The 23,814-nt window shown below is 48.1% G+C and overlaps 2 protein-coding genes and 1 long non-coding RNA gene across 4 annotated transcripts in view; 1 reads left to right on the forward strand and 2 right to left on the reverse strand.

Annotated features, from left to right (window-relative positions):
• Positions 1 to 23,814, reverse strand: part of LOC311530265 (uncharacterized protein) — a gene marked incomplete at its 3' end in the record, with an annotated part of 506,005 nt that overhangs the window by 359,414 nt on the left and 122,777 nt on the right. The window lies entirely within an intron of this gene.
• On the reverse strand, positions 173 to 23,781 carry LOC311531233 (E3 ubiquitin-protein ligase TRIM39-like). Of its 2 annotated transcripts, XM_084648457.1 has the most exons (7): positions 23,290 to 23,781; positions 20,698 to 20,793; positions 8,415 to 8,645; positions 8,161 to 8,183; positions 7,258 to 7,373; positions 4,687 to 4,758; positions 173 to 3,329 (listed from the first exon to the last, which is right to left on the reverse strand). In XM_084648457.1, the coding sequence occupies exons 1-7, from the start codon at positions 23,704 to 23,706 to the stop codon at positions 2,812 to 2,814; spliced, it is 1,473 nt and encodes a 490-aa protein (XP_084504583.1). In that variant the 5' UTR covers positions 23,707 to 23,781; the 3' UTR covers positions 173 to 2,811. The 2 variants fall into 2 exon arrangements, with proteins under 2 accessions (XP_084504583.1, XP_084504584.1); XM_084648458.1 differs by lacking the exon at positions 4,687 to 4,758.
• LOC311531273 lies at positions 10,301 to 15,547 on the forward strand. The gene is made up of 2 exons (XR_014714166.1): positions 10,301 to 11,169; positions 13,666 to 15,547. It is a non-coding gene; the product is annotated as an uncharacterized lncRNA (long non-coding RNA).

The raw sequence follows: 23,814 nt of genomic DNA on the forward strand, positions 1-23,814 counted from the left end.
GCGATAGGCACACTCCAAGCATCTGCTGCAGCCTCCAGCCCCTGATCAGCTGGGCACCCACATAATTCCTAGATCCTCTGTTCCGAAATGAACACACACCCCAGCTTGCCAATTTCACCTCAGGATGATCACTCCGCTCCACACACAGCACTTAGATTTGTTTATAGGGAAAGCAAGCACAAGTTTATTTACCAAAGAACAGAGACTCCAATGACAGCAAGCAGAAATACTGGAAACAAAGGGTTACATATAAAATAAAATTAAAACACTCTGTCTAAAACAACCAACAAGACATGGTCATGTCATATAGAGCAAAAGCTCTCCTCAGATCCTTCCAGCGTATTACAGCCAGGCTTGGCTGTGATCTTCCATTCATGAGACAAGTCCTGCTGCCCTCATGCCACCTCAGTGGAAAGATGCAGAGTTTGTCTCTGTCCCTATAGCTATGGTCCCTAAATTCACTGTCTTCCCTTGCAGAGACCATAACCCCTGCTGCTTGTGATCTCCTGTCTAGGGTCTCGCCTGGAGACTTACAATCACTTGATTAGCATTTGGCTCAGACTGGGAATGGGCATTGAGTGAGAAGTATACATCAGTGTACAGGAAGACAGACTGATAGGAAAACATCCTCTGCCTGAAAGACACTTGGTTATTAACTTCTCATGACTGGCCCCAACTCACAGACCTTAAGAGCATAATTTTTGGTAACTATACACATAACTTCTCACTTATTTTCCATACATACATCTCACAAGGATCATGAGGACCAGCATGACACAGGCTTTCAGTGGAGACCTTGCGTGAAGCTCTTTGGTGAACTAATCCGTAGATACCAGACCTTGCGGGTCCCTCTAACACTTATGCAACTTTGTGTCCTCTGCCAGCTGGCACCAAGAGGACCCTGGGTCATACCCACATCCCAGGTGAGTACCTTAATCACTGGGTGAACAGTTAAGAGCAGGGGGTCTTCCCCACAGGAGTGTGCTGGGCTTTGTGAATCCCATTCTTAGGTACCCATCTCCCTCCATTCATTGTACAGGAAACCTGAGCATGTAACTCAGACTTTACGAGTCCCAGGGATTTTCTAGGAGCCACTGAGCATCCCAACATCTCTGTCCATTTATGAATCTAGCCCCAGGGAAGAGCTGCTGTACATTCTCTACCATTTAAATTAGTTAGCAGAAAGTTTATGCCAGATCACTGGAGGGCAAGGACCTAGGTGTTTAATGTGACAAACGCTGAATGCGCTGTGGCAGGACCCTCCCAATCCACCCAAAACTTTGAGAGCAGGGAAATAAGAATTTAAGGGGAAAGTCTCCTACGTTTACATTGTTTACAGGACTTTTGATAACACCCTCCAACACTCCAGAAACTTTCACTAATATCTGACACAGATCTCAAAACACACTGCACACCCAAACTTCACCATATCAACCCTCTCATGCAAAGTCTTAACATGGATCTCATGGGCTTTTACATCACTTGTATCAACAGGTCGCAAACCTAGCCATCCCCCATTCCATGCATTTGGGGATGTATCCAGTCATACCCCTGCTGAAGTCACTGTCATTACCAGATTGGAGTCCATACTAATATCACCCCCTCAGACTTTTTCATTCACATGCAAGGGCTCACTCACACCAGCTCCTCTTTCCATTGTGTCCCTTGAAGGAGAATGGACACAGCTGCCTGGACTGGTGCTGGGGAAATGATGTTACCAGTGGCAGCCACTCCCCTCCTCCCCTGGTTCTGCTCTATGCACGGCCCCGTGTTCTAATCCCACATCACTGCATGACTGGTAGGTCTGTCAATGAGTCACAGCCAGGGACTCAAAGCAACCAGAGACTCTTTGGTTGTCCATCTTCCTCTGCTCCCATCACTTTAAGTGTCCATTTCACCTTTTCTCTTCTTCTTCTTAACCAGGAGACCCATCCACTGGTCCCTCACTTCCCCTGAGCTCTTCGCTGTGTCTGCCAATCCCATCCTCATGGCCAGGGCTCGCACAGCATTGTCCTAATTCACTAAGAACGTCAGGGACTTGTTCTTAAATAAAGGCCAAGAGATGACAACAGTAAAGTTGCTGTAAAAGCTGCACACTGGGCCCTCTGTGTCTAACCAGACACAAGAAGGTGGTAGCCCTCCAGCAGGAAGCAGAGGCCTTGACAGCAAGGGCACACAGAAAACAGAAGCACTGCTGACACCAGCAGATCTCAGTGGTTCCCCACAGTGTACACCCACCCCAACAGATATAGTGACTCACAGACCATCTCCTCTCCCAGACATGACTGCAGGGCCCGCTTCCCCTCACCTCAACATCCTTGGGAAAACCACAGCAATCCTTCATCTGGGGAAGGAATCCTAAGAAGATGCCTAAGGCTATTTTAAAGCAACACAGGAGCTGAAAACAAGAGGGAGGAGCCAGACAGCTCTCTGTAGGCCACAGTCTGAGCAATGAATTACAGCCATGACTAGGTTCCCTTCACATGATAAGCATGTTCTCTTTCGTGGGACCATGGAGTCATACAAGTCTTGGGGATCCTGGAAACCCTCCTGTCCCCTTCAGAGACAGGCAGGCTGTGAACACCCATTTTCCAGTCCTTGTGGGAGGTCATGGTCCCTCAGAAGAAGAGAGACAGAGACAAGCAGGAGAGACCCACGATGGGGCATAGACAGTGGCTTCTCTGGTCTGTTCACTTTGCATTTAAACGTCTCTGCAGGAATATAGGAGTCATGCAGGGTCAGAGAGACTAGGATATCAGAGGCCGGAGAAGCTCATTTCATGAGACCCGAAGCCATGTGCCACCTGGCGTCTTAGGAATAGAGAGTGAGTTGGGAACCTACACCCCAGACCCAGAAGAAAGGGTAGATTCTCTCCCCCGTGAATGAGGTTGGTGGGAAAGTAAAGATCGGGGCCTCGCTATCAGCATTGAAAAATGCCACCTGCCCCTGTTCACAGTCCAGAGACACCCGGATCCTGCTGGGCACGCAGCTCAGAGAGAGGGGGTTTGGAGGGGAGGTGAGAGCCTGGAACTGGAACCCCCACCTCTGCACAGCCCAGATCCCCCGCTCAGGTGCCGCACTGAGCTCCTCCTTTCTCTTTACAGACTCTCGGGCCACCCCCACAGCCCAAGCTGTCCCATTCCCCACCTCTACCTCCCAGCAATGTCTCCCTGTGGTGAATCCCTCACAGCCTAGCACACAAGGAGATGAATCAAATCTCTGAGGATGTTCAGGGCGGTTCAGCCGTATGATGTTCCAGGTCAAAATTTTCCGATCCACAGACAGGAGGAGCCGGGGATGAGCTGTGTCTCGATCCAGAGTCACACTCGCTGGGGAGAGAAGCAGAGCACTTCAGGCAGAGCTCAGCTCCCCCAGGAGAGCCCAGCCCAGAGGAAAGGTTTTGGGGGGACAGCCCCTCAAACCAGGGGAAGGGGAAAAGGTGAGACAGTTCTGAGCGGCCCATCCGCTCCATTTTTTCTCATTAAATATGAAAAAGGAACCTGGGGTGGGATTTTCAGGAACACCTAAGGGAGTTAGGAGCACAAGGCCCATTGGCACTTGACTTGTGCTCCTGACTCCCTTAGATGCTCCTGACACTCCCACCCAGAAATATCCATGAGCACTGCCGGGGCAGAGTAAAGGGCGTTTGGGGGCCAGTCAGTGAGACTGTTTCTGTGTATTGGGTGTGTGTGAACTGGCTGCTTAGGTTGATGTCAGGATCTGTGGGGCACAAGGAAGCCAGGCCCCCACTCAACTCGATGAGGTATTTCTGCCCTGTCACTCAACGGCTTTGGACAACACCTGATCGGTTCCAGACCAGATGGGCCTAGTTGAGTCACAAATGGGCAGAATCCTGCTGACTTTGGGGACAATCAGAAAACTGGAAAAGCCCAGTTTCCACTAAAATCAGGCCCTCAGAGGCCCAGGGTGATGTGGGCAGAGGAATCTCTCTGGCTCCCCCTGCTGCCACCTATGACAGGTAGCTGCTAGGGGGTCGCACACTGCATTGCTTATGTAGGCTGAGCTGTATGCCCAGCTGGGCCCCTCTCCCCCAGTACAGCCCATTCCCACAGGGAGGCCCCTTACCCTCACTCTACCCAGCCCCCAAGAAGGACCTCCTGCTTGCCCACTCCAGTCAGTCCCCCCATGACCGCCAAGCTGGTACCCTCACCCCCCATCCCATCCCAAATTTCCATCCATGCCTTTCACTCCCACTCTGACCAGCCACGCCCCTAACTCCCCACTCCAATCAACACCCACCACATAGGTGGGTCTCACCTCACACTGTCCAGGCCCCCTAGCTGGAGTCTTCATTCCCTCCCCACGCTGGCCAGACCCCACTAGCTGGGCCCCTAACCTCCTCTGCACCCCAGCCAGCCCTCCTAGCCATTCTGGCTAGCCCCAATAGTCAAGCCTCCATCTGCACGGAAAAACTGGATAAAAAAACAGAGCTCAGCCTACATGAGCAAACGTGTGACAAATTAGTGATGTAATCGTACCTTGTGGTTTCCTTAGAATCTAATCATTTTTATATTGTTTTAGTGTGCTGTGTAATTTTCTCTTTCTTTCTTTCTTTCTTTCTTTCTACTTTAACAACAAGTAAACAAAGATATTTTGGGGGGAAAGTGTCTTTCCTTCTAATTTAGTAATAATTAAATAAATAAATAACAATAATAGCAACTCCACCTGGAAATGTACCCTTTCCATCTGATCCCATGGATTTCCCCTTTCCTGTCTTCAGTTCCAATAGCAGAGAGTCTAATGGAAGGAACAGGTGAAAGAGACAAGACTTCAAGCTGTCGTGTTTATGGGGCGTCCCTGCTCTTTGTTAACATAACTGCATTTTGGTTATGAGAGAAAAACTGATGGAGCCAGACATAAAGACAGACAAAGCAGTGCAGAAAGAGCCACATTCATTTTTCCAGTGTGGCTAAGTTAAAACTGATCAGAAACTTTGCCTTTTCCCTCTGATGGCAGTGTAACCCAGCGGTCAGTGTGTTTTGTCTGTGTATGTGCCCAATCGACAGAGAATGCAAGTCTGCGACAGCCGCACCAAGTTCCTTAGTTCAAGCTGTCGAGGCTCCTGTGCTCAGCTGGGAGGGTGCTTAGTTCCATCCCTATGTCCTTGGTTTGATTCCTAGGGTTGGCCATGATAGTGGCTTTCACATAAGAAGGGACTTATCTGGCTTTGAAGCATTGGGGACCTCAGCTGTTTGGGATGCGCTTTGTCTGTCAGCAGAAGTATATAACCCACTGGCAAAAGTGGTGTGTCCCACCTCTGATCTACAGATGATGTGAGTTTGTTATAACACTCAGGTAGGAAGCTTGGCTCCAGGTAAAGTTCTCGGCACTCATGATTTTAGCTCTGAAGCCCTAGTTCAATCCCTGCTGTGTTGGCCAAGCTAGCAGCTGTCACAACAGCATGTCAGTGCACTTTACTGTCACTCAGCAAGTTACATCACCATCCAGAGAGACAGCATCTACGTTTGTAAAGACAGGGAAAGTGAGGCTCACAGAGATCAAGGACTAGATTTTTTTCTTCAAGCATGGCTGCTTCTTTATGCTGTAGAAAGAACTGATATTTTCTTTTATAAATTCCCTCAATTGTTTCATCTCACTGCTGTCCCCACTGTGGGACAGAATTATCTCTAGGACTGAGCAGAGACTAGTTTTCCCATCTCTTAAATATTTTAGAAAGTTCAAAAATTTTCTCCATCTCAAACTGGGACAAAAAATTGAAGTCTTAAAAATATTTGGTAACTCAAAACAGGGGAAAAAATCAGTTTAGGTGAATGAAAATGTTTCATTTTGAAAGTTCCCAAACAATTCCTTTTTAATTTTCACCTTCTTTCTAACTTTTTTTAAAGTCTAAATCAGCTGAAATTTTACAACAAAAAGGTCATTTCAAATTTTCCTTTAAAAAATGTCAACATGAAACATTTTGACAACTATGATACTTATTTTCCCCCACAACATTTATTTGTGTTGGGACATTTGTTGAAACTGATCCTGGCTCATGAACAGTTTCAGTTTTGACATAGCAGCATTTTTCAATGAAAAAATGTTTGATCAAAACCTTCCCTATCAGTTCTAATGATCCCCATTTTAAAGATGGGGAAACTGAGGCACAATGCATGACACATTTTTCAAAAGTGAATACTTAAAGTTAGGAGATGAGCCTTTAAATGCAGGGGTATTGGACAGATATATTCACTCCCCAATATCCATTACCGCTGTGGAAGGAACCAGGATTTGCCCAGTTAGTTCGTAGTTAGCTTCTGTCTGTAACTATTGCCCAAGGAGTTAGCAGTGGACTCACAGCCCTTTGGACCAGCCCACAGTGGGGCCTGCTGGCCCTGGGGAACACAGGGCTGTTTGGGAACAGTGGGAAACCCATCTGTGAAGGGATTCTCCTTTCCACTGGGGCCCATATACACTGCATTGTAAATAGGCCAAGAACTGCCTCAGTGCAGGCACTGGCTGAGACAGTCACACACATAGGCGCCAACTTCTGCTCACACCGGTGGGTGCTCGACCCCCCTCTGCTCCTGGCCCCACCCCGACTCCACCCCCGCCCCACCCCCATACCAACCCCTTTCCCGAAGTCCCTGCCCCAACTCCGCCCCCATTCCGACTTCTTCTCCAAATCCCAGCCCCAGCCCCACCTCTTCCCCTTCCCCGCCTCCTCACCTGAGCGCACCATGTTCCCACTCCTCCCTCTCCCTCCCAGACCTTGCTACGCCACCAAGCAGCTGTTTGGCGGCAGAAAGCGCTGGGAGGTAGGCGAAGGAGCAGGGACATGGCGCGCTCAGGGGAGGGGGAGGAGGCAGAGGTGAGGTGGGGAGGTGAGGTGAGGGGAGCTTGGCTGCCAAACCCACAAATTTTTCCCCATGGGTGCTCCAGCCCTGGAGAATCCACGGAGTCAGGACCTATGGTCACACAGCCCAGCAGAAGGGGCAGGCCCAGGCCAAAGGGAACTCTGCTGCACTGACTCTGGCCAGGGCTGCTACACACAGGCAGCAGCTCTTTAGACAGCCCCCTGTCCACTGGGGATTCTCTTAGCCCTAATCCAAGAGGCACAGCAACCTCAGCCTGTAGTTTTGACCTGCGGGAGAAGGGCTAAGCGTCCCTCTCCGTAGAATGTCGCTGAGTAACTCATTTGGGGTTATTCTGCTGGCTGCTGTGAGGTGGCTGCTGTCTCCTCCTCCAGTCACAGAGACTCCTCTCAATGTCCCCTCCTAGCTCCCTTCCTGGTACCTTTCAGTTTGTTCAGGGTCAGCTTTACAGCAATATTTTTCTGACAGAAATGGCTGAGGCTCCTTTCCAGATCAGAAGAAGCCTCCAACCGCTGCTGGAACTTCTCCTCCTCAGACCTAGAGAGAAAAAAAAACATTTCTTTGTGCGATTTAGTGACAGCAGCTGGCCTGAGGACCTGGAGTCTAAGGGCCTGTATCTGTGGGGAATTTTCTAGCAGAAGTATATGCCTATGGTTATATCACTGGAGCTCTGCCAGGAAACCCCCTGGGTCGACAATCTTATCCAGCCTCTGAGCAGGCACAGCCCAGGCAATGGCAGCACAAGCTTTCTACATAGTGGCCACTGATGTGCTTCAGCACTTACCTGGAGACCAGCTCTAGGGTCGAGAAGGGAGTTGTCTCCACGGCTAGTTCAGTCCTTGGCCTTTATCTTCTATGAGCCAGGATAGTCCCATGTTCTTGTATTTATTACATGGTGGGCATCTGCCCCCTAGGAACTGGTCTGAGAGCCCCACTTGCCCATTCCTAAAATGACTTCACCCGTGTCACCAAACAATAAATTAGGTGGTAAGTGTTCTGATCACTGCTGACCTGGGCAAAAGAGAAGCCAATGACTGTGAAAGGTGGTGAAAGACCCATATTCCATCCCCAGACTCCTGAGGCAGCCAGTCCCCTAGAGATGGATGTTACCATGTTTAGGGTAATAACCCTTCCCCTAGGACTCCAGTCCTGTATAAAAGGATAATACCCCAGGGTTAAGGGTCAACACAGGGAGATTGGTCTCTGAAATGTGACCCTGCCCCACACATTGTGCTGTTGTGCCCTGGGAAGATGTACTAATAAGATTCCCGAGCCCCTTTCCAGTGCTGAGAAGCATGAGGGGGAGTGAGAAGGAGCCACTTACCTGTTCATGGTGCTTCTGATATCCTAGAGGGGAGAGAGAGAAAAAAGGGAGCTCAGTCCCGCTTGCCCCACACTGGGCATCCCTCCTGCTCTGGAGGGGACTCACTGTACCGTTACCACTTCTGTTCCAGAGGGAATTTTTAGGAGAAAGTTTGCAGCTTTAAACAATTTGATACATTTATTTTCCAAGGCTCATGATTCAGGAACCTGCCTCTCCCTGTTTAGGGATCTGAGGGGGGTTTATAATGTCCTCACCTGCAGGAATTCCCTGGCTGGTTGCCTGCACTTCCCCTCCAGCTCACTGATCTGCTCACTGAGATGGGAAATCTCCTTGGAGAGTTTGGTGACATTTTCATCCTGCAGCTTCACAATCTCCTGGTCCAGCTCTGCCAGCCGGGCCAGCAGGAGTCGCTCTTGTTCCCTCAGGAACTGATGCAGCTGCTCAAACTCAGACATAATCTTCAGTCTCTCAGCTTCTGTCTGTTTCTGTAATAGACAAAAAGAAACAGAGAGAGGCTGGTCAGGGTCCTAGAGAGGAGTCATGGGTCAGGTCATAAAGCCCTGGGTGTGAGGGAAGGAGCATTTCTCTGCAACCCCTGAGAATTCAATACCTAACACTTGAATGTGCCCTGTGGTCACAAGGGAGAAGATTTTCCCACAGGTTCCCATTTGGACCCTATCTCCCTTTGAAGGGAGGTTTTTGTGTCTCACATGAGGAGGAATTTCTGTGTCTATTGCCTTCTGGAGATCCAGGTCCATGGCAGCAAGGAGTGCAGTTCAGCCAATATTGGCAGAGACTTCGGAGAGAGGCCAGGGGAGAAAGAAAAACCAATAGAACAAACAGATGAAAAAGCAGCAATATTGTAACTTGGAAGACAGGATCTCCACAAACTGTATTGAGACACAAAGAGAGAGAATTCCACCAAACACACAGAAATTGATTCTCTCCCCCCTCCCCCCCACACAGAAAAACCCACAAAGAACAGACAGCTATTCTACATTTCTCTTATCTTGCTCTCTGCTGCAACTGCGGGGTGGACAGCAGGGGAAGGTGCTTGGTCCTCACTCTGCTCTCTGGCCCCCTGGAGCTGTGTGGGTCCCAGGCCAAAATGCACTTTCAGAGTGGTGAGCTCCAAAACTTCCACACAGCCTCCCGGGGATTGTAGAACTGATCAATGAAATTGTTTTTAATTGTTCACTTTATTAATATAACTTCATAAGTAAAGTTTTATGAATGAAACTACATTCATTCATAAAACCAGGTACCCCAATAACTGGCTAATTGAGTTTCACTTTCAATCCAATTGCTGCTTAAATCGCTGAAACTTATACTGTTTCAACATTGTAACTTCTGCTCACTGTTTGTCATTCCTTACACTTGTCCATGTTGTAACCCAAACTCCATTTTAACTTGTCCCAAACTCCATTTTAAAATGCTCACTTCATTTTTGCAAAACCCTGCTGTAATTTTATTAGTGTAGTTTAAATGTGTGAATGAGGTATGTATGGATGATGAAATCAACCTCCAGCCCCAGACTGTCCTGATGAAATAAAGAGTAAACACCAAGGGCTGAAGATGCAGACAACAGCCCTGACAAAGTAAGGGGACTCCATCCTCCAAAGAAAAGAACAAAAGTACAATTGAAGAAACATCAAAGCCAGGTCCTAGGCTGAAAGTCATGTCTGCAATTGACAGGTGATCAATCACACTGAACCCAGAGGCAGCGTGACACAGCAAGACCTATAGACTCTGGATTCAAACTAAAGCCTACAAAAAGGATGGGTGAGATGGAAGACTTTGGAGAGTAACATTCTGCTGCCAACATGGAAGGGCATCAGTGCATGCCCACCAGAGACCCCGCTCTTCCTTGTGCCCGGCTTTCCTGGCCAGTTAGCAGCCACAAGCTATGAACCAAAGCCACGAACTCAAGCTACATTCAGGAATGGTAATTATACAGCAGCTGCAGAACATTTGGGGTGTGTGTGTGTATGTGCGTGTGTATATACATATGTGTTAGATATGAGTTATTGGTCTTAAATCAAATTGTGTTATTCTAATAAACATGACATCTTGTCTTGTCCCCTGAAACGATCCTGTGCAGTTTTGTCTGTATAACAGGATCCCTTATCCCTGTGTTGGGAACACTGGGGCATGGCCACTAGGTAACTCGAGGGGATGGAAGACCACAAGTGTCGATGAAGCCCCCTCGCACTAGGCCCCGGTGTCCTTGGCCCCCCCCTCCTGCCTGGAGGCACTCGCAGCAGCTCTGCGTGCTAGACCCAAGTGTCCTTGGCCCCCCCGCCTGGAGGCACACACAGCAGTTATGCTGAGAATCTGCAACAGTATGTTGCAGAGTCAGACTGCCTGAAATTAAGCAAGGCCAAACAGGGGAGATATGGAAAAACAATGCTGAATAAAGCAGCTTTATGTATAGTTTAACAAATGATACAGAGAATCAGGGAACTAGCTGGGAACTGGATTGGCTGGCTATATGGATACTTGGAGCAGCTTGCTATTGGATAAGTATGCTGGGAAAAAGGATGTATAAAAGCCTGTGTAACTTCCTGCTCTGTGGTGCAGGATTTGAGATTTTATTCTCCCTGTACCTTTTTGCAGCTGCAAATAAACTTTTCTGCTTCTCCACCCCGTTGTGATTATTGGGTGCAGCACACCGGGTAACGAACCACTCAAGCTGTTGTTCAGCCTCTCGGCACTGGGTGCCGGCAACAGCTTTTGGCGTCCCTGGGTGGGCCACGAGGCTGCAATTTAGCCTTGCCCGGACCCCTCCTGGAGGTCAAGGATTGCGGCAAGAACCAACGCCCAGCGCGCACCGGTGAGTTCATCGGGGGCCTCGGAGGAGACGCGATTTGATCGACCCCAGAGGGCACAACGGTGCAATGCACTCATATAGTGGAGAAGCTGTTGTGGACCACGGTGAAGAACCGGTCCCTTAGACGTGGGGGAGGAGCAGCTGCAGGGCCACGGTGAAGAACCGGTCCCTTGGATCAGGTAGGATCCTTTTAAAATCCGGATTATATGCTCTGTTGAAACCTGGGGACGCCCAGAGTTACCCTGTAGGTATGGGACAGGAACAGAGCTCAGAGGTTAGGGCACGGTGTACGCCCCTAGAGTGCATTCTAGCAAACTGGAAGGTATTTGGTGCGGATCCGATGACTAAGAGCCAATTAAAACGATTCTGTACAGTTGACTGGCCTCAATATCAACTAGAGGACCAGGAGTGGTGGCCACCAGGAGGGTCAATTAATTACAACACGATCCTTCAGTTACTCCTGTTCTGTCAGAGAACAAGGAAATGGAATGAACATATGTATGCGCATTTGTTTCTGACTTTATGTACTCGACCAGATATTTTACAGCGCTGTAATCTGACTCCAACTGGTTTGGTAGCAGCTAATGTTAGTCCCCAGACCCCAACCCCCACTGTAATGGCAGAGCCGGTGTCCCCTTCGGCCCCCACACCCCCACCTTATAAGGGTAGTATGCCTCGGGTTACAGAGATTGCCCCCTCGGTGGTACTCTATCCTTTGCTTACCGAGACGGTTGTGGCTTGCCCAGGGGCAGACGGACGTCAGGCTACCACTATGCAAGTGTATACCCATGTGCCATTCAATCCAATAGACTTAGCAGCTTTTAAAACACAGGCTGGGGAATTCTCAACGAACGCAAGCAGGTTTATTTCAGTCTTTGAGGGGTGCCTCAGTAGTCACAAGCCGATTGAGACGACTGTAATATCCTCCTGAGAACCCTGTTGTCTGAGGTGGAGAGGGATCAGGTTACAGCTAAGGCAAGGGGAGCGTCAGCGTTCAAGCGAAAAAAAAAAAAAGGAATCTATCTGTCAAGTTCCTCTCCAAATAATTGTGAGCGGCTCAGGGCATTTCTGGGTATGGCAGGCTTTTGCAGAATATGGATCCCAGACTTTGGACTGTGGGCTAAACCCCTGTACGACTGTGTAAAAGGAGCAGATCATGACCCCTTCTATTGGACCCCAGAGGCTGACAGGGCATTTAAAATCCTGAAAAGAAAATTGATGGAAGCCCCAGCTCTGGGCCTGCCAGATCTCTCTAAGCCGTTTCAGTTGTATGTACATGAACGAAGGGGGGTGGCCCTAGGAGTGCTTACACAGCTGTTAGGAGCATGGAAGCGTCCTGTGGCTTATTTTTCTAAGCAATTGGATCAGGTTGCAAAGGGTTGGCCGGCATGTTTACGGGCGGTCGCAGCTACTGCCCTATTGCTTGAGGAAGCCGAGAAGCTAACATTGGGAGGGGTTATGCAAATCTATACTCCCCATATGGTCCGAGCCTTATTGGATGCAAAGGGAGGGCTTTGGCTCACCCAGGCTCGGATTGCTCTGTACCAGGCTAAGCTGTTAGAGAACTCTGAAGTCACCCTACAGCCTTGCCCCTCCCTTAACCCAGCCACTCTCTTGCCAGAAACAGAGGAACAGAAACATGACTGTTTAGAGATCATAGATGTCCAGTACTCCAGCCGTCCGGATTTAAAGGATGTACCTCTCCCAAATGCAGATTATGAGTGGTACACTGATGGTAGCAGTACTGTAATAGATGGGCAAAGGAGGGCGGGTTATGCTGTTGTGACCCTCCATGACACTGTGGAAGCTGAAGGTTTGCCTGCTGGGACCTCTGCCCAGCTTGCCGAACTAATAGCCCTGACCCGTGCACTTGAACTGTCAAAAGGAAAGCGGGTCAACATTTTTACTGATTCAAAGTATGCTTTTGGTGTGCTGCATGCTCATGCTGGCAGGGAAGCACTTATCCAGCTAATGGGAAAATACTTTATCACCTCCGGACTCCGACCCCTGGCTGCCCAGGTACAAGCGGACTGCTTAGTCTGCCAAAAGAATAACCCCCGACCGAGACATCCTGTGCCACCAGCTGCCCTAGAACCCACTCCGGGCCCCGGACAAGTGTGGCAAATAGACTTTACTGAGTTTCCCCAGACCCAAGGGTTCAAATATCTCCTTGTTATAGTGGATCGGTTCAGCGGATGGCCAGAAGCCTTCCCATGCCGTAACTGCACTGCCAGGACAGTGGCCCTCAAGTTTGTTAAGGAGATCATTCCTCGCTTTGAACTCCCCCTGTGGATGAAATCTGACAATGGGACACACTTCACGTCAAAAATCATTCAAAGCATCTCACATGCCTTACAGATCCCCTGGAAACTCCATACGCCCTGGAGACCGCAAGCCAGTGGTGTAGTGGAGCGTACCAATCAGACCCTTAAACGGCATCTCTCAAAAGTGTGCCAAAAAGCCTCACTGCAATGGCCTGATGCTTTGCCCCTCGTCCTACTCCGTATCCGCGTTCTCCCAAAGGGTAGATTAGGGCTCAGTCCCTTTGAAATTATGTTTGGAAGGGCATGGCCCATGAATGGCACCCCGGTTCTGTCAGGGGAATGGGAGTTGGGTAATGTTTTTTTGTCACAGTATATGTGTTCCCTGTCTGCTGTTCTCTTGTCTCTTCACAGGTATACCAAGGATTCCCAGCCTCTCCCCTTGGACTCTCCCGTTCACTCCTTACAGCCCGGTGACTCTGAGCTTGTTCGCACCTGGAAAGACGAGCCTCTCCAGAAAAAGTGGAAAGAACCCTATACCGTCCTGCTAATCTCCCATACAGCGGCAAAGATCGAGGGACACAAGAACTGGATCCATCACTCTCGTCTGAAGGCAGTACCTGCCCCCTCGTCAGCAGAACAGTGGACCGTCCAACCTGCTGACTCCTCATCTAGTGACGATCTCGGGCTAAAGCTACTGTTTAAAAGACACAAATAGCGGGCACCTTAATGCTAAAATGGGCCCACCCAGGTACTGGAGACCCTGGGTTGGGAAGACTCTGGTAATAATTAATTGGGTAACATTGTTATTCTTTGTATTGGTATTTCCAAATTGTGCATATCGGGAGCATAACTCCTTTGTTTTGCTTGCGCACCATGTTGCTACTTTAACAAACCAGACTGATTGCTGGGTGTGTGCTCCAACTCCACTATCCCCCAAAACGGGAATGCCCCTTGACATGCTGCCCTTGACCCTAGCAGAATTAGCCACCACCAAAGAGCAGGAAAGAACGGACTCACCGTTCTGGAACAAGACCTCTTTACAGCAAGCCACCTATCAGGACCAGGAGTATTCAGTTGCAGTACTCACTGAGGGAGTGTTATGTTTACCCGAAACCAATCTGATCCCTATGGGCATCCTGTGGGAAAGAGCTCCTGTGTTATTACACAGCGGGCTAATGGGTATTGGATAAAGTGCATAGGCCGCTATACTGTAAGGCTGCAGATGGTACTTAAGAAAGTGGCCTTAGAGTTAGAGGACTCGGTTAGTAATTTAGGGTCAGCAGTAAAAACATTAAATAAAGAGGTACAGCAGCTCAGGACGTTTTCCCTCCAAAACAGGCTGGCTTTGGACTATCTCTTGGCATCCCAAGGAGGGGTTTGTGCCCTCATCGGGCCCCGATGTTGTGTATATGTAAATGATAGCAGTTATGAGATCTATGAAAAAGGAGGTACAGGCTGAAGCCCATGCCCGAGCCGGAGCACAGGTTGCCTATACTGCCCCAGAGAACAATTGGTTGCAAACCTTGTTTTCAGGCTGGGGTTTGTTGTCTTGGCTTGGTGGTTTATTTAGCCTGCTATTGAAATTTCTCTTTCCTGTACTGCTTGTATTACTGGTATTATGCTGTGCGGTATCATGTGTCAGGGCCCTTTTGCAAAAGTTAATAAGTCATTCTCTTCAGGGCTATCACAAAGTGCTTATGCAAAGTCATATTGTAAAGAAATAAGTAGCCCAAGTGAGAAAACTCAGAGCCAAGGCTGTTGAGTGTTCTCAAAGGGGGGAGTTGTTGGGAACACTGGGGCATGGCCACTAGGTAACTCGAGGGGATGGAAGACCACAAGTGTCGATGAAGCCCCCTCGCACTAGGCCCCGGTGTCCTTGGCCCCCCCCCTCCTGCCTGGAGGCACTCGCAGCAGCTCTGCGTGCTAGGCCCAAGTGTCCTTGGCCCCCCCGCCTGGAGGCACACACAGCAGTTATGCTGAGAATCTGCAACAGTATGTTGCAGAGTCAGACTGCCTGAAACTAAGCAAGGCCAAACAGGGGAGATATGGAAAAACAATGCTGAATAAAGCAGCTTTATGTATAGTTTAACAAATGATACAGAGAATCAGGGAACTAGCTGGGAACTGGATTGGCTGGCTATATGGATACTTGGAGCAGCTTGCTATTGGATAAGTATGCTGGGAAAAAGGATGTATAAAAGCCTGTGTAACTTCCTGCTCTGTGGTGCAGGATTTGAGATTTTATTCTCCCTGTACCTTTTTGCAGCTGCAAATAAACTTTTCTGCTTCTCCACCCCGTTGTGATTATTGGGTGCAGCACACCGGGTAACGAACCACTCAAGCTGTTGTTCAGCCTCTCGGCACTGGGTGCCGGCAACACCTGCATCCCAAGGTGCGCCGGGGCAGGGATAAGGGGTTCCTGAGGTGCTGGAGTACACTGCACCCGAAGCCCTGGGGATGCACTTCACTGCTCTGCAGCCAGCAGCAGCCAGGCTGGGGAGGGGGTGTGTGTGTTTTTCCTCAGATACCTTCATTTTATGTCAAACTTCAAAACAAACAGAGAAAAATAAATAAAAACCCAACACTTCACTGGACAGCCCACTTTAAACATTAAGAATTGCAAAGTTTCATGTTACTAGTTTGATGGCCTTGGAGCCTGATGTCCTAATTAGCCTCAGAACAGGGACACATGGGCATTTTCCTGCCAGCGTGACTCTGCCTAGAGCTGGGGAGCCCAATTCTCAGATTAGATGGTAGTCAGTACCGGATTTGCCATAGCGCTGGGTCCAAGCTCAGAAGGGGGACTATAGCACTTGCTTCCTCCCCTCTCGCAGCGCTGCAGAAGTTGAGGCTCTGAGGGCGAGCCTTGGAGCAGCAGGGATCGAGCATGAGAACTGAGAACCCAAGGGGCCCTGGGAGCTGTAGTTCCTTAGCCAGCTCCCTGCCTAGAGAGCCAGCCCTGGAGCAGGGAGGGAACTACATTTCCCAGCATTCCCTTGGCTGCTATCAACAGGAAAGGGAGGGGGAAAGAGTGGGGAAGCTGTGAGACCCCATGTGCTGCAGCTTGCTGTAGATGGGGAGCTGGCTGCTAGAAGGGGGTGGCATTGTGCATGGGGAACAAATATGCCCAAGGAGTAGAAGGTTTTGGCCCAGATATCACCCTTAGAAGACTTCCCCAGACTGGCTTAGGGATGCTGGTGTGACCTCACCTTGCAGCCCCCAAAGAAGGAACTGGGTGGAATGAATGGACAGTGCACCTCTCTATCTGAAGCCTAGCAGAGGAGGTCTGTGGACCCCATCAGGAGAAGTTAAAATGAAAAGTAAGGGAGGGGAGGCTCTACTAGAGGACCTGGGCAGCTTTAGGTACAGTACCAGGCACGCAGGAGGATCTCCCCTTCTGAGCCATGAAAGTGGCAATTGACTTTTCCTTTCCAGATTTATCCAATATTCAGAAAGGGAATCTAGTACATGCCTTCCAGATTTGAATACCCTCAAAATTCAGGAGTGCTCAAACTCAATCTGGGCAGCTGTTACTTCATTTCTCCCAAATCAAATGTACTGATCCGCTGTAATTTGCTGTAGAAAAAGTAGGATAAAATTGAGCAACAAATGCTGGGATCTTCCCAGTGCTAACTAGGACTGGAATTGCTATTTTCAATAGCCATTGCCATTTTTTTAGTTTTTGTTTGTTTAAACAGAAGACCATGATATTGCATAGGCAAATTCCCCACTGAAATGAAGAGTGGAAGAAAAGAATAACAAAGGCACCTCAGCTTTTCCTCATTTACGCAGGACAGGCTTACAATATGGATCAGATATCCTCCAATCACACAAGCCGAAAATTGTTCCACTTGACTGCAGTTCTGTAACCATGTGGGAACCAGTCCTGTCTGTGTTCTGTGCACATCCAAAATTCCTGCTGAATTCAGAAGGGCTGGCTTTGGTGACCTCATGTCCTGATGTTTTCAGCCCTGGTAAGCTAAGCAGGAGGCCTCTCAGCAAAAGTTAGGTGCTGTAGGAAGTGTTGCTTATTCACTAGGTTAATGTGAGCCCTTCCTGTTACAATAGTAAACCAGTGCAGCACAGAATGCACTTTGCTCCTGGAATCTAGAACGGGGTCCTTTGCTTCTATACACAGCCCATTAAAGACAATGAAAAGACTCCCACTTACTTCAACAGGCTTTGGACAGAACTGATTATACACAGGGTAACTCCACTGTCTTCACAGGGTCCTGGTCCCACAGCAGAGGGGGGCCATGTGAGCTTGTTGCAGAGCTGCTGCTCAGGGATGGGAACCTCCTGGCACTCCAGCCTCCAAAATCATTCAGGCTGCATTTTCTGCATGACTATGTGCTAACTGAGAGGTGCGTGGGAATTGGTGGCCTCTGCTGCAGGTGATGGGCATCTCAGGTACTTAAAGCCATGGCCTAGAGGAGGGAAGCGCCTAACTCCAGATTCTGCTGCAGTTTCCACGATATGCATCTGAGGAAGTGAGCTGTAGCTCACGAAAGCTTATGCTCTAATAAATTGGTTAGTCTCTAAGGTGCCACAAGTCCTCCTTTTCTTTTTGCGAATACAGACTAACACGGCTGTTACTCTGAAACCTAACTCCAGATTCTGCAGCTGCCTAGGGCCAGCGCTGAGAATTTAGAACCCCTAGTGCTGCCATTGCAATGTTCAAGCATGCTCAGCCTTGGAATTGTCACCCCTCCCTTGCTAGCAGCTGCAGCTATCTAGACAAGGAGTAATGGTCTCAAGTTGCAGTGGGGGAGATTTAGGTTGGATATTAGGAAAAACTTTTTCACTAGGAGCATGATGAAACATTGGAATGCATTACCTAGGGAGGTGGTGGAATCCCCTTCCTTAGAAGTTTTTAAGGTCAGGCTTGACAAAGCCCTGGCTGGGTTGATTTAGTTGGGGATTGGTCCTGCTCTGGGCAGGGAGTTGGACCAGAGGTCCCTTCCAACTCTGATATTCTATGATTCTAAGGCTGGCCTCTGGCAATTGGCCCCATGGCTGTAGCCAGAGAAGCTGCAGGTGGCTCTGTGACTACTGGGGGCCATTAAGCTAGGAGCAGATAAAGAAACTGGAGTTAACCTCAAGGAAAAGAGGTCACCAGTAGGAAAGGAATGTCAAGGGGGTGGTGGTGACCAAGTAGTAGACTAGCATGTAGATGGGAGCAGAGGGAGAAAGGCTGGTGACTTCAGGTTCCCAGGTGCTAAGTCCTCACTTTGGGGAAATGGTGTTTGCAATGGACAGTGCCCCTCTCTATCTGAAGCCTAGCAGGGGAGGTCTGTGGTCTGGCAGGATGAGTGCTGAGGGAGGGATTTGTCAGAATTGATCAGGTTGTGAAACTGGCTGTGAAACTTCTTTGAGCTGAGACCAAAACCACTTACAGTGACAGGTGACATAGGGTGGTACTGGAGACATGGCTATAGAAGGTCTGAATGAGGAAGGAGACAAATCTGTGGGGAGTTTGCCCCGCTCCCTGTGGACTCTGGTAAACCCACACGGGTGTACAGCTCAATGAGAAAAACTGGGGGCTGAGGGAGCTGTGTACGGCAATGCATGTGGTCACGCAGAGCTGTGTGATCAAAATGAAAAATGTCCCTGAGATTCAGCACCGGGTGTACTGGGGCACCAATGGCCCTGCCACTCCAGGCCCACACTCGGGGCCCACAAATATGTTTTGGCTCCAGGGCCCACAAAAGGTTAATCCGACCCTGACGGTAGTTCAGTATAAAACCTTCTCCCACTGCAGCCATTCTACTGAGACAGCCGTCAAAGTAGCCAATTATGCCATGTATGTACTCATGAGCTCCTTGTGGGGAGTCCCCAGCACTGCCACACCTAGGAAACAGGACGGGCAGTAGAGTTTTCCCAGTATGTACCACGTTCCTCGGCTAGAGTGATGACACAGGGAGGGGGTGCTAGGCACTCTGGGATAGGGTTACTTTGACTCGGGTCTGTGCACAGCAGTGCGGATGCCAGAACCCTACATTCAAGCATGAGTCAGAAAATCGTTAGCCTAGGGGTAAAGTGCCGTGTAGACACTTGTTGGGCTATGTTAGGGTTAACTAACAGACATGGGAAGCTGCTAATGTGCTGACATGGCATTAGGGGACAAAGGCAAAAGGAGGCAGTATTTCTTTGTTTAATACATAAGTTGCCATATTTTCCCCTTCCCTGTTGCTTGTAAGAATTAATAAGAATGCAGCTGCATGAGAAATGTAGCTGTTGAATATTGCCCTATGTGTGAAAGAAGGTAAAAGAAATGTTATCTCCCCCTCCCTTCCTTTCCCAGCAACATAAACAAGCCCTGGCTTATGGCCCCTTCCTCCCTCCCCTGAGAATTGCTGACCAGGGAGATTTGTGGCAACAAATTGTTGCAAAGAAATATACTTTCACAGTAAAAATGCCTGTGTGATATGCATAATGCTGTGCACAATAGATAGGGTTTACTCACAGACTGGGTGTTTTTATTACTTAATAAGGGGTTTTGGGGTGTTGTAATGGATATAGGCATGTACATACCAACTTAGACAAAAAGAAGTGTGCTGTAACTAATTCGGTGCTTACTGGATAATTGGGTCCAGGGGAACAAGTATCGCAATAAAGAAGCCTGTACTCATATCTGGCTCTCGGTCAACCTGCTTCATTTCTTCTAACACTCAAGCATGTGGTTAGAATCATAGAATATCAGGGTTGGAAGGGACCTCAGGAGGTCATCTAGTCCAACCCCTGCTCAAAGCACTGATACATTGCCTGATACAGGTCAGCTGACTCGAGTCTCACTAACCCTTGGCCTACATTGCTGCATAGACATACCCTTTAGTGTTATGCCAGCTGCTATAGTATACTTTCAGTTCAGGTTGATATTCCAGTGGACAGGGCACTGGATAGGGAGTCAGAAAAACTGGGTTCTGTTCCTAGCTCTGCTCCTTGGTGACCTTGGCAAGTCACTTACCCGCCTCATGCCAAAATGAGAATAATGATATTGACCTCCTTTGTAAAGAGCTTTGAGAGCTACTGATGAAAAATGCTACGTTAGACCTAGGTATTAACTATTAATATTGGGGTGCATCTCCCCTGTTGCACCGTGGTCTCCCCTCTGGCTGAGCTGTGGTGTATCTAGGGAGATAAACGTTGGCCTGTAAGAGAGACTGGAGACATGACACACAACTCCATTGGGGCTCTGTGGTAGCTCAAGTGGATACAGATTAATTTGGAACTGACCCAGAACTAAACATTTTCATTCAGTTTGATAAACTGAATTGAAACATTTCAGTATTTCTGAATCAAACCTTTTCTGAACTATCTCCAAGAGAAGTTTTGATGTTTTGTCCTGGATCCAAATGAAAATAAATATTGAAATATCAGAATTTCCCATGGAATGGAAATTCCATTTTCCAGTCAGATCTATTAATAACTATTGGCACCTACCAGATATTCCCAGCTTCTCTGTGTATCCGTCACTTTAATTTCCTGTAGTTTTTCTCTCTCTTTCTTCAGAGACATCAAATGGATCTGAATCTTTTTCTGAGTAGAAAAAAAAAAGTTTTAATTATTTGAGAGTTTATTTATTTACGTGGGAGGGCTGATTTGAGGAACAAAATCTATGTGTATTGTCATACTGGAGAGGGGTGATAGCTGCCAGCAAGTGTGTTTTGATCTATGGGTATTTGTAGAGTTTTTTTGAAGTTTATGGCTGTGCTAGCCCACTTTCATTCATGCTAAACAAGGGAGCAGTTCAGTGTCCATTTGTTTAGTGATAGCTGAAACAATAGATGCTACCACCCAAGTCGTGGGCCAGCATGGCGGCATGAGGCTGGAGTAAAAGCTGACCCACATGGACTGAGGAGTTTCCTGGGACCGACTGCAACCACAGGGGCTATGGATTGATTGGATGGCAGCTTTGTCAGTGTGTGTGTAGCAGATGCAGGTGGGGGGAACAGGAGAAAAGTAGCCAGAATAGCCAGGAGACAACCAAAGAAACATGGATAGTGTGGCCCAGAGTGGAAGACAAAAGAGGGAGTTTGTTTTGGGCAGAGTGCTGGCTGGAAAATCAGGCTTGGACTTCTGAGCAAGGAAACTGCCTTCTGTTGTTTGTGTCTGGTGTGTTCAGGGAAACAGAATTTTGTGTACATTGTTGAAAAATGAACATGATTGCACGCATCTAATACTCCATCAATTTCTCCTCCTACTGGAAATGACCTGCAAGGCCCTAAATTTTGTCTAATAGGTCAGGCCAAAAGGGATGACATTTTAAACACTTGTTGATCAGACAGACATTGAATGGAAACCAAGTTCCTTTTCCGTAACCTATTGGCATTACTGTAACCATCAGAATACAATAGAGCAAAATGGATACATTGGAGAAAGGTCTGATGTGTGAATTAAAGCTGGGTGACATTTTTTTCAGTAAATAATTTATTCATTGAAAAATTCAGTTTGGGGCCAACTGAAACTGTTTGTGAATTTGGGTCACATTTGGCGAACAGTTTCAGAGCAGAGGAGGGGAGGGAAAATACAGAAAGTCAAAATGTTTTAATATAACATTTTCAAAACAAATGTTACAAGTTTTTCATTTTAAAATTATGTTTGTTTTAAATTTAGTTAGATTTAACTTTTTTTTTTTTAAGGGGGAGAAGAAAAGGGGAAAGAGAGACAATCTCAGACCTAAAAGTGGCAATTCTTCAACAAAAAGACTTCAAAAACAGATTTGAAACAGATAAACTCCCAGTTTAGTATCATCCGCAAATTTGCTGAGAGTGCAATCCACACCATCCTCCAGATCATTTATGAAGATATTGAACAAAACCGGCCCCAGGACCAACCCTTGGGGCACTCCACTTGATACCGGCTGCCAACTAGACATGGAGCCATTGATCACTACCCGTTGAGCCCGACAATCTAGCCAGCTTTCTATCCACCTTATAGTGCATTCATCCAGCCCATACTTCCTTAACTTGCTGACAAGAATACTGTGGGAGACCGTGTCAAAAGCTTTGCTAAAGTCAAGAAACAATACATCCACTGCTTTCCCTTCATCCACAGAACCAGTAATCTCATCATAAAAGGCGATTAGATTAGTCAGGCATGACCTTCCCTTGGTGAATCCATGCTGGCTGTTCCTGATCACTTTCCTCTCATGCAAGTGCATCAGGATTGATTCTTTGAGGACCTGCTCCATGATTTTTCCAGGGACTGAGGTGAGGCTGACTGGCCTGTAGTTCCCAGGATCCTCCTTCTTCCCTTTTTTAAAGATTGGCACTACATTAGCCTTTTTCCAGTCATCCGGGACTTCCCCGGTTCGCCACGAGTTTTCAAAGATAATGGCCAATGGCTCTGCAATCACAGCCGCCAATTCCTTCAGCACTCTCGGATGCAACTCGTCCGGCCCCATGGACTTGTGCACGTCCAGCTTTTCTAAATAGTCCCTAACCACCTCTATCTCCACCGAGGGCTGGCCATCTCTTCCCCATTTTGTGATGCCCAGCGCAGCAGTCTGGGAGCTGACCTTGTTAGTGAAAACAGAGGCAAAAAAAGCATTGAGTACATTAGCTTTTTCCACATCCTTGATTATCCACCTTGATTATCACTACAAAGGGTTTTCTCACCCACCCACCCCCACTCTCCTGCTGGTAATAGCTCATCTTAAGTGATCACTCTCCTTACAGTATGCATGATAAACACCAATTTTTTCATGTTCTGTGTGTATATAAATCCCCTCACTGTATTTTCCACTGAATGCAACCAATGAAGTGAGCTGTAGCTCACGAAAGCTTATGCTCAATTCATTGGTTAGTCTCTAAGGTGCCACAAGTACTCCTTTTCTTTTTGCGAATACAGACTAACACGGCTGCTATTCTGAAACCTGTCTTTAAAATCTAGACCTGAAGAAGAGCTCTGTGTAAGCTTGGAAGCTTGTCTTTTTCACAAACATAAGTTGGTCCAATAAAAGATATTACCTCACTCACTTGTCTCTTTAAAATCCAAAGCTGTTAACTATCACACTACATGATGGTGTCCTACCTTGTACTCCTGGGCAGCCTCCTCTGTGGGAACCACAGTGTGAGCTCTGTGCTCCTTGGATCTGTCACACACCAAGCAGATGGGGGTCTGATCCTCCTCACAGAACAGTTTCAGTTCCTCCCCATGTGTCTCACACACTCTCTCCCCTTCGGCTCCTTTTGCTGCCTGTAATCTCAGCTGTTTGGCAAGTTCTACAACATTTGCCAGCTGCCTATTGGGCCTGAAGTTTCTGTGTTGAAGGATTTCTCTGCACTGAGGGCAGGAGAAGTTTGCATCGGATCCCTGCCAGCACTGGGTGACACAGAGCCGGCAGAAATTGTGCCCACAGTCTAGAATCACTGGGGCTTTAAAATACTCCAGGCAGATGGGACAAGTAGCTTCCTCCTGAAGGCTTTCTACAGGGTTCTCTGTAGCCATGACTCTCTGTGGGGGAGTGTGACTGGGTAGCTGTGCAGTGCTTTCCTGAGCTCAGTCAGGTTTCCGGCTCCTCCTGCACCAGGAAGTGGGCGGGCTCTCTCGTGAAAC

The sequence above is a fragment of the Lepidochelys olivacea genome (genome assembly GCF_965140295.1).
Source record: "Lepidochelys olivacea isolate rLepOli2 genome assembly, chromosome: 14".
Lineage (NCBI taxonomy): Eukaryota > Metazoa > Chordata > Testudines > Cheloniidae > Lepidochelys > Lepidochelys olivacea.

What these genes read in the sequence shown, in the direction of transcription:
- LOC311531233 (XM_084648457.1), bottom strand. Translation starts at nt 23,706, where the DNA reads ATGGCTACAGAGAACCCTGTAGAAAGCCTTCAGGAGGAAGCTACTTGT. An exon ending in CAGCCAGGGAATTCCTGCAG is followed by an intron (nt 8,184 to 8,414) that starts GTGAGGACATTA and finishes TCTCCCCTCTAG; the next exon opens with GATATCAGAAGCACCATGAA. An exon ending in GACCCTGAACAAACTGAAAG is followed by an intron (nt 4,759 to 7,257) that starts GTACCAGGAAGG and finishes TCCTTCCATTAG; the next exon opens with ACTCTCTGCTATTGGAACTG.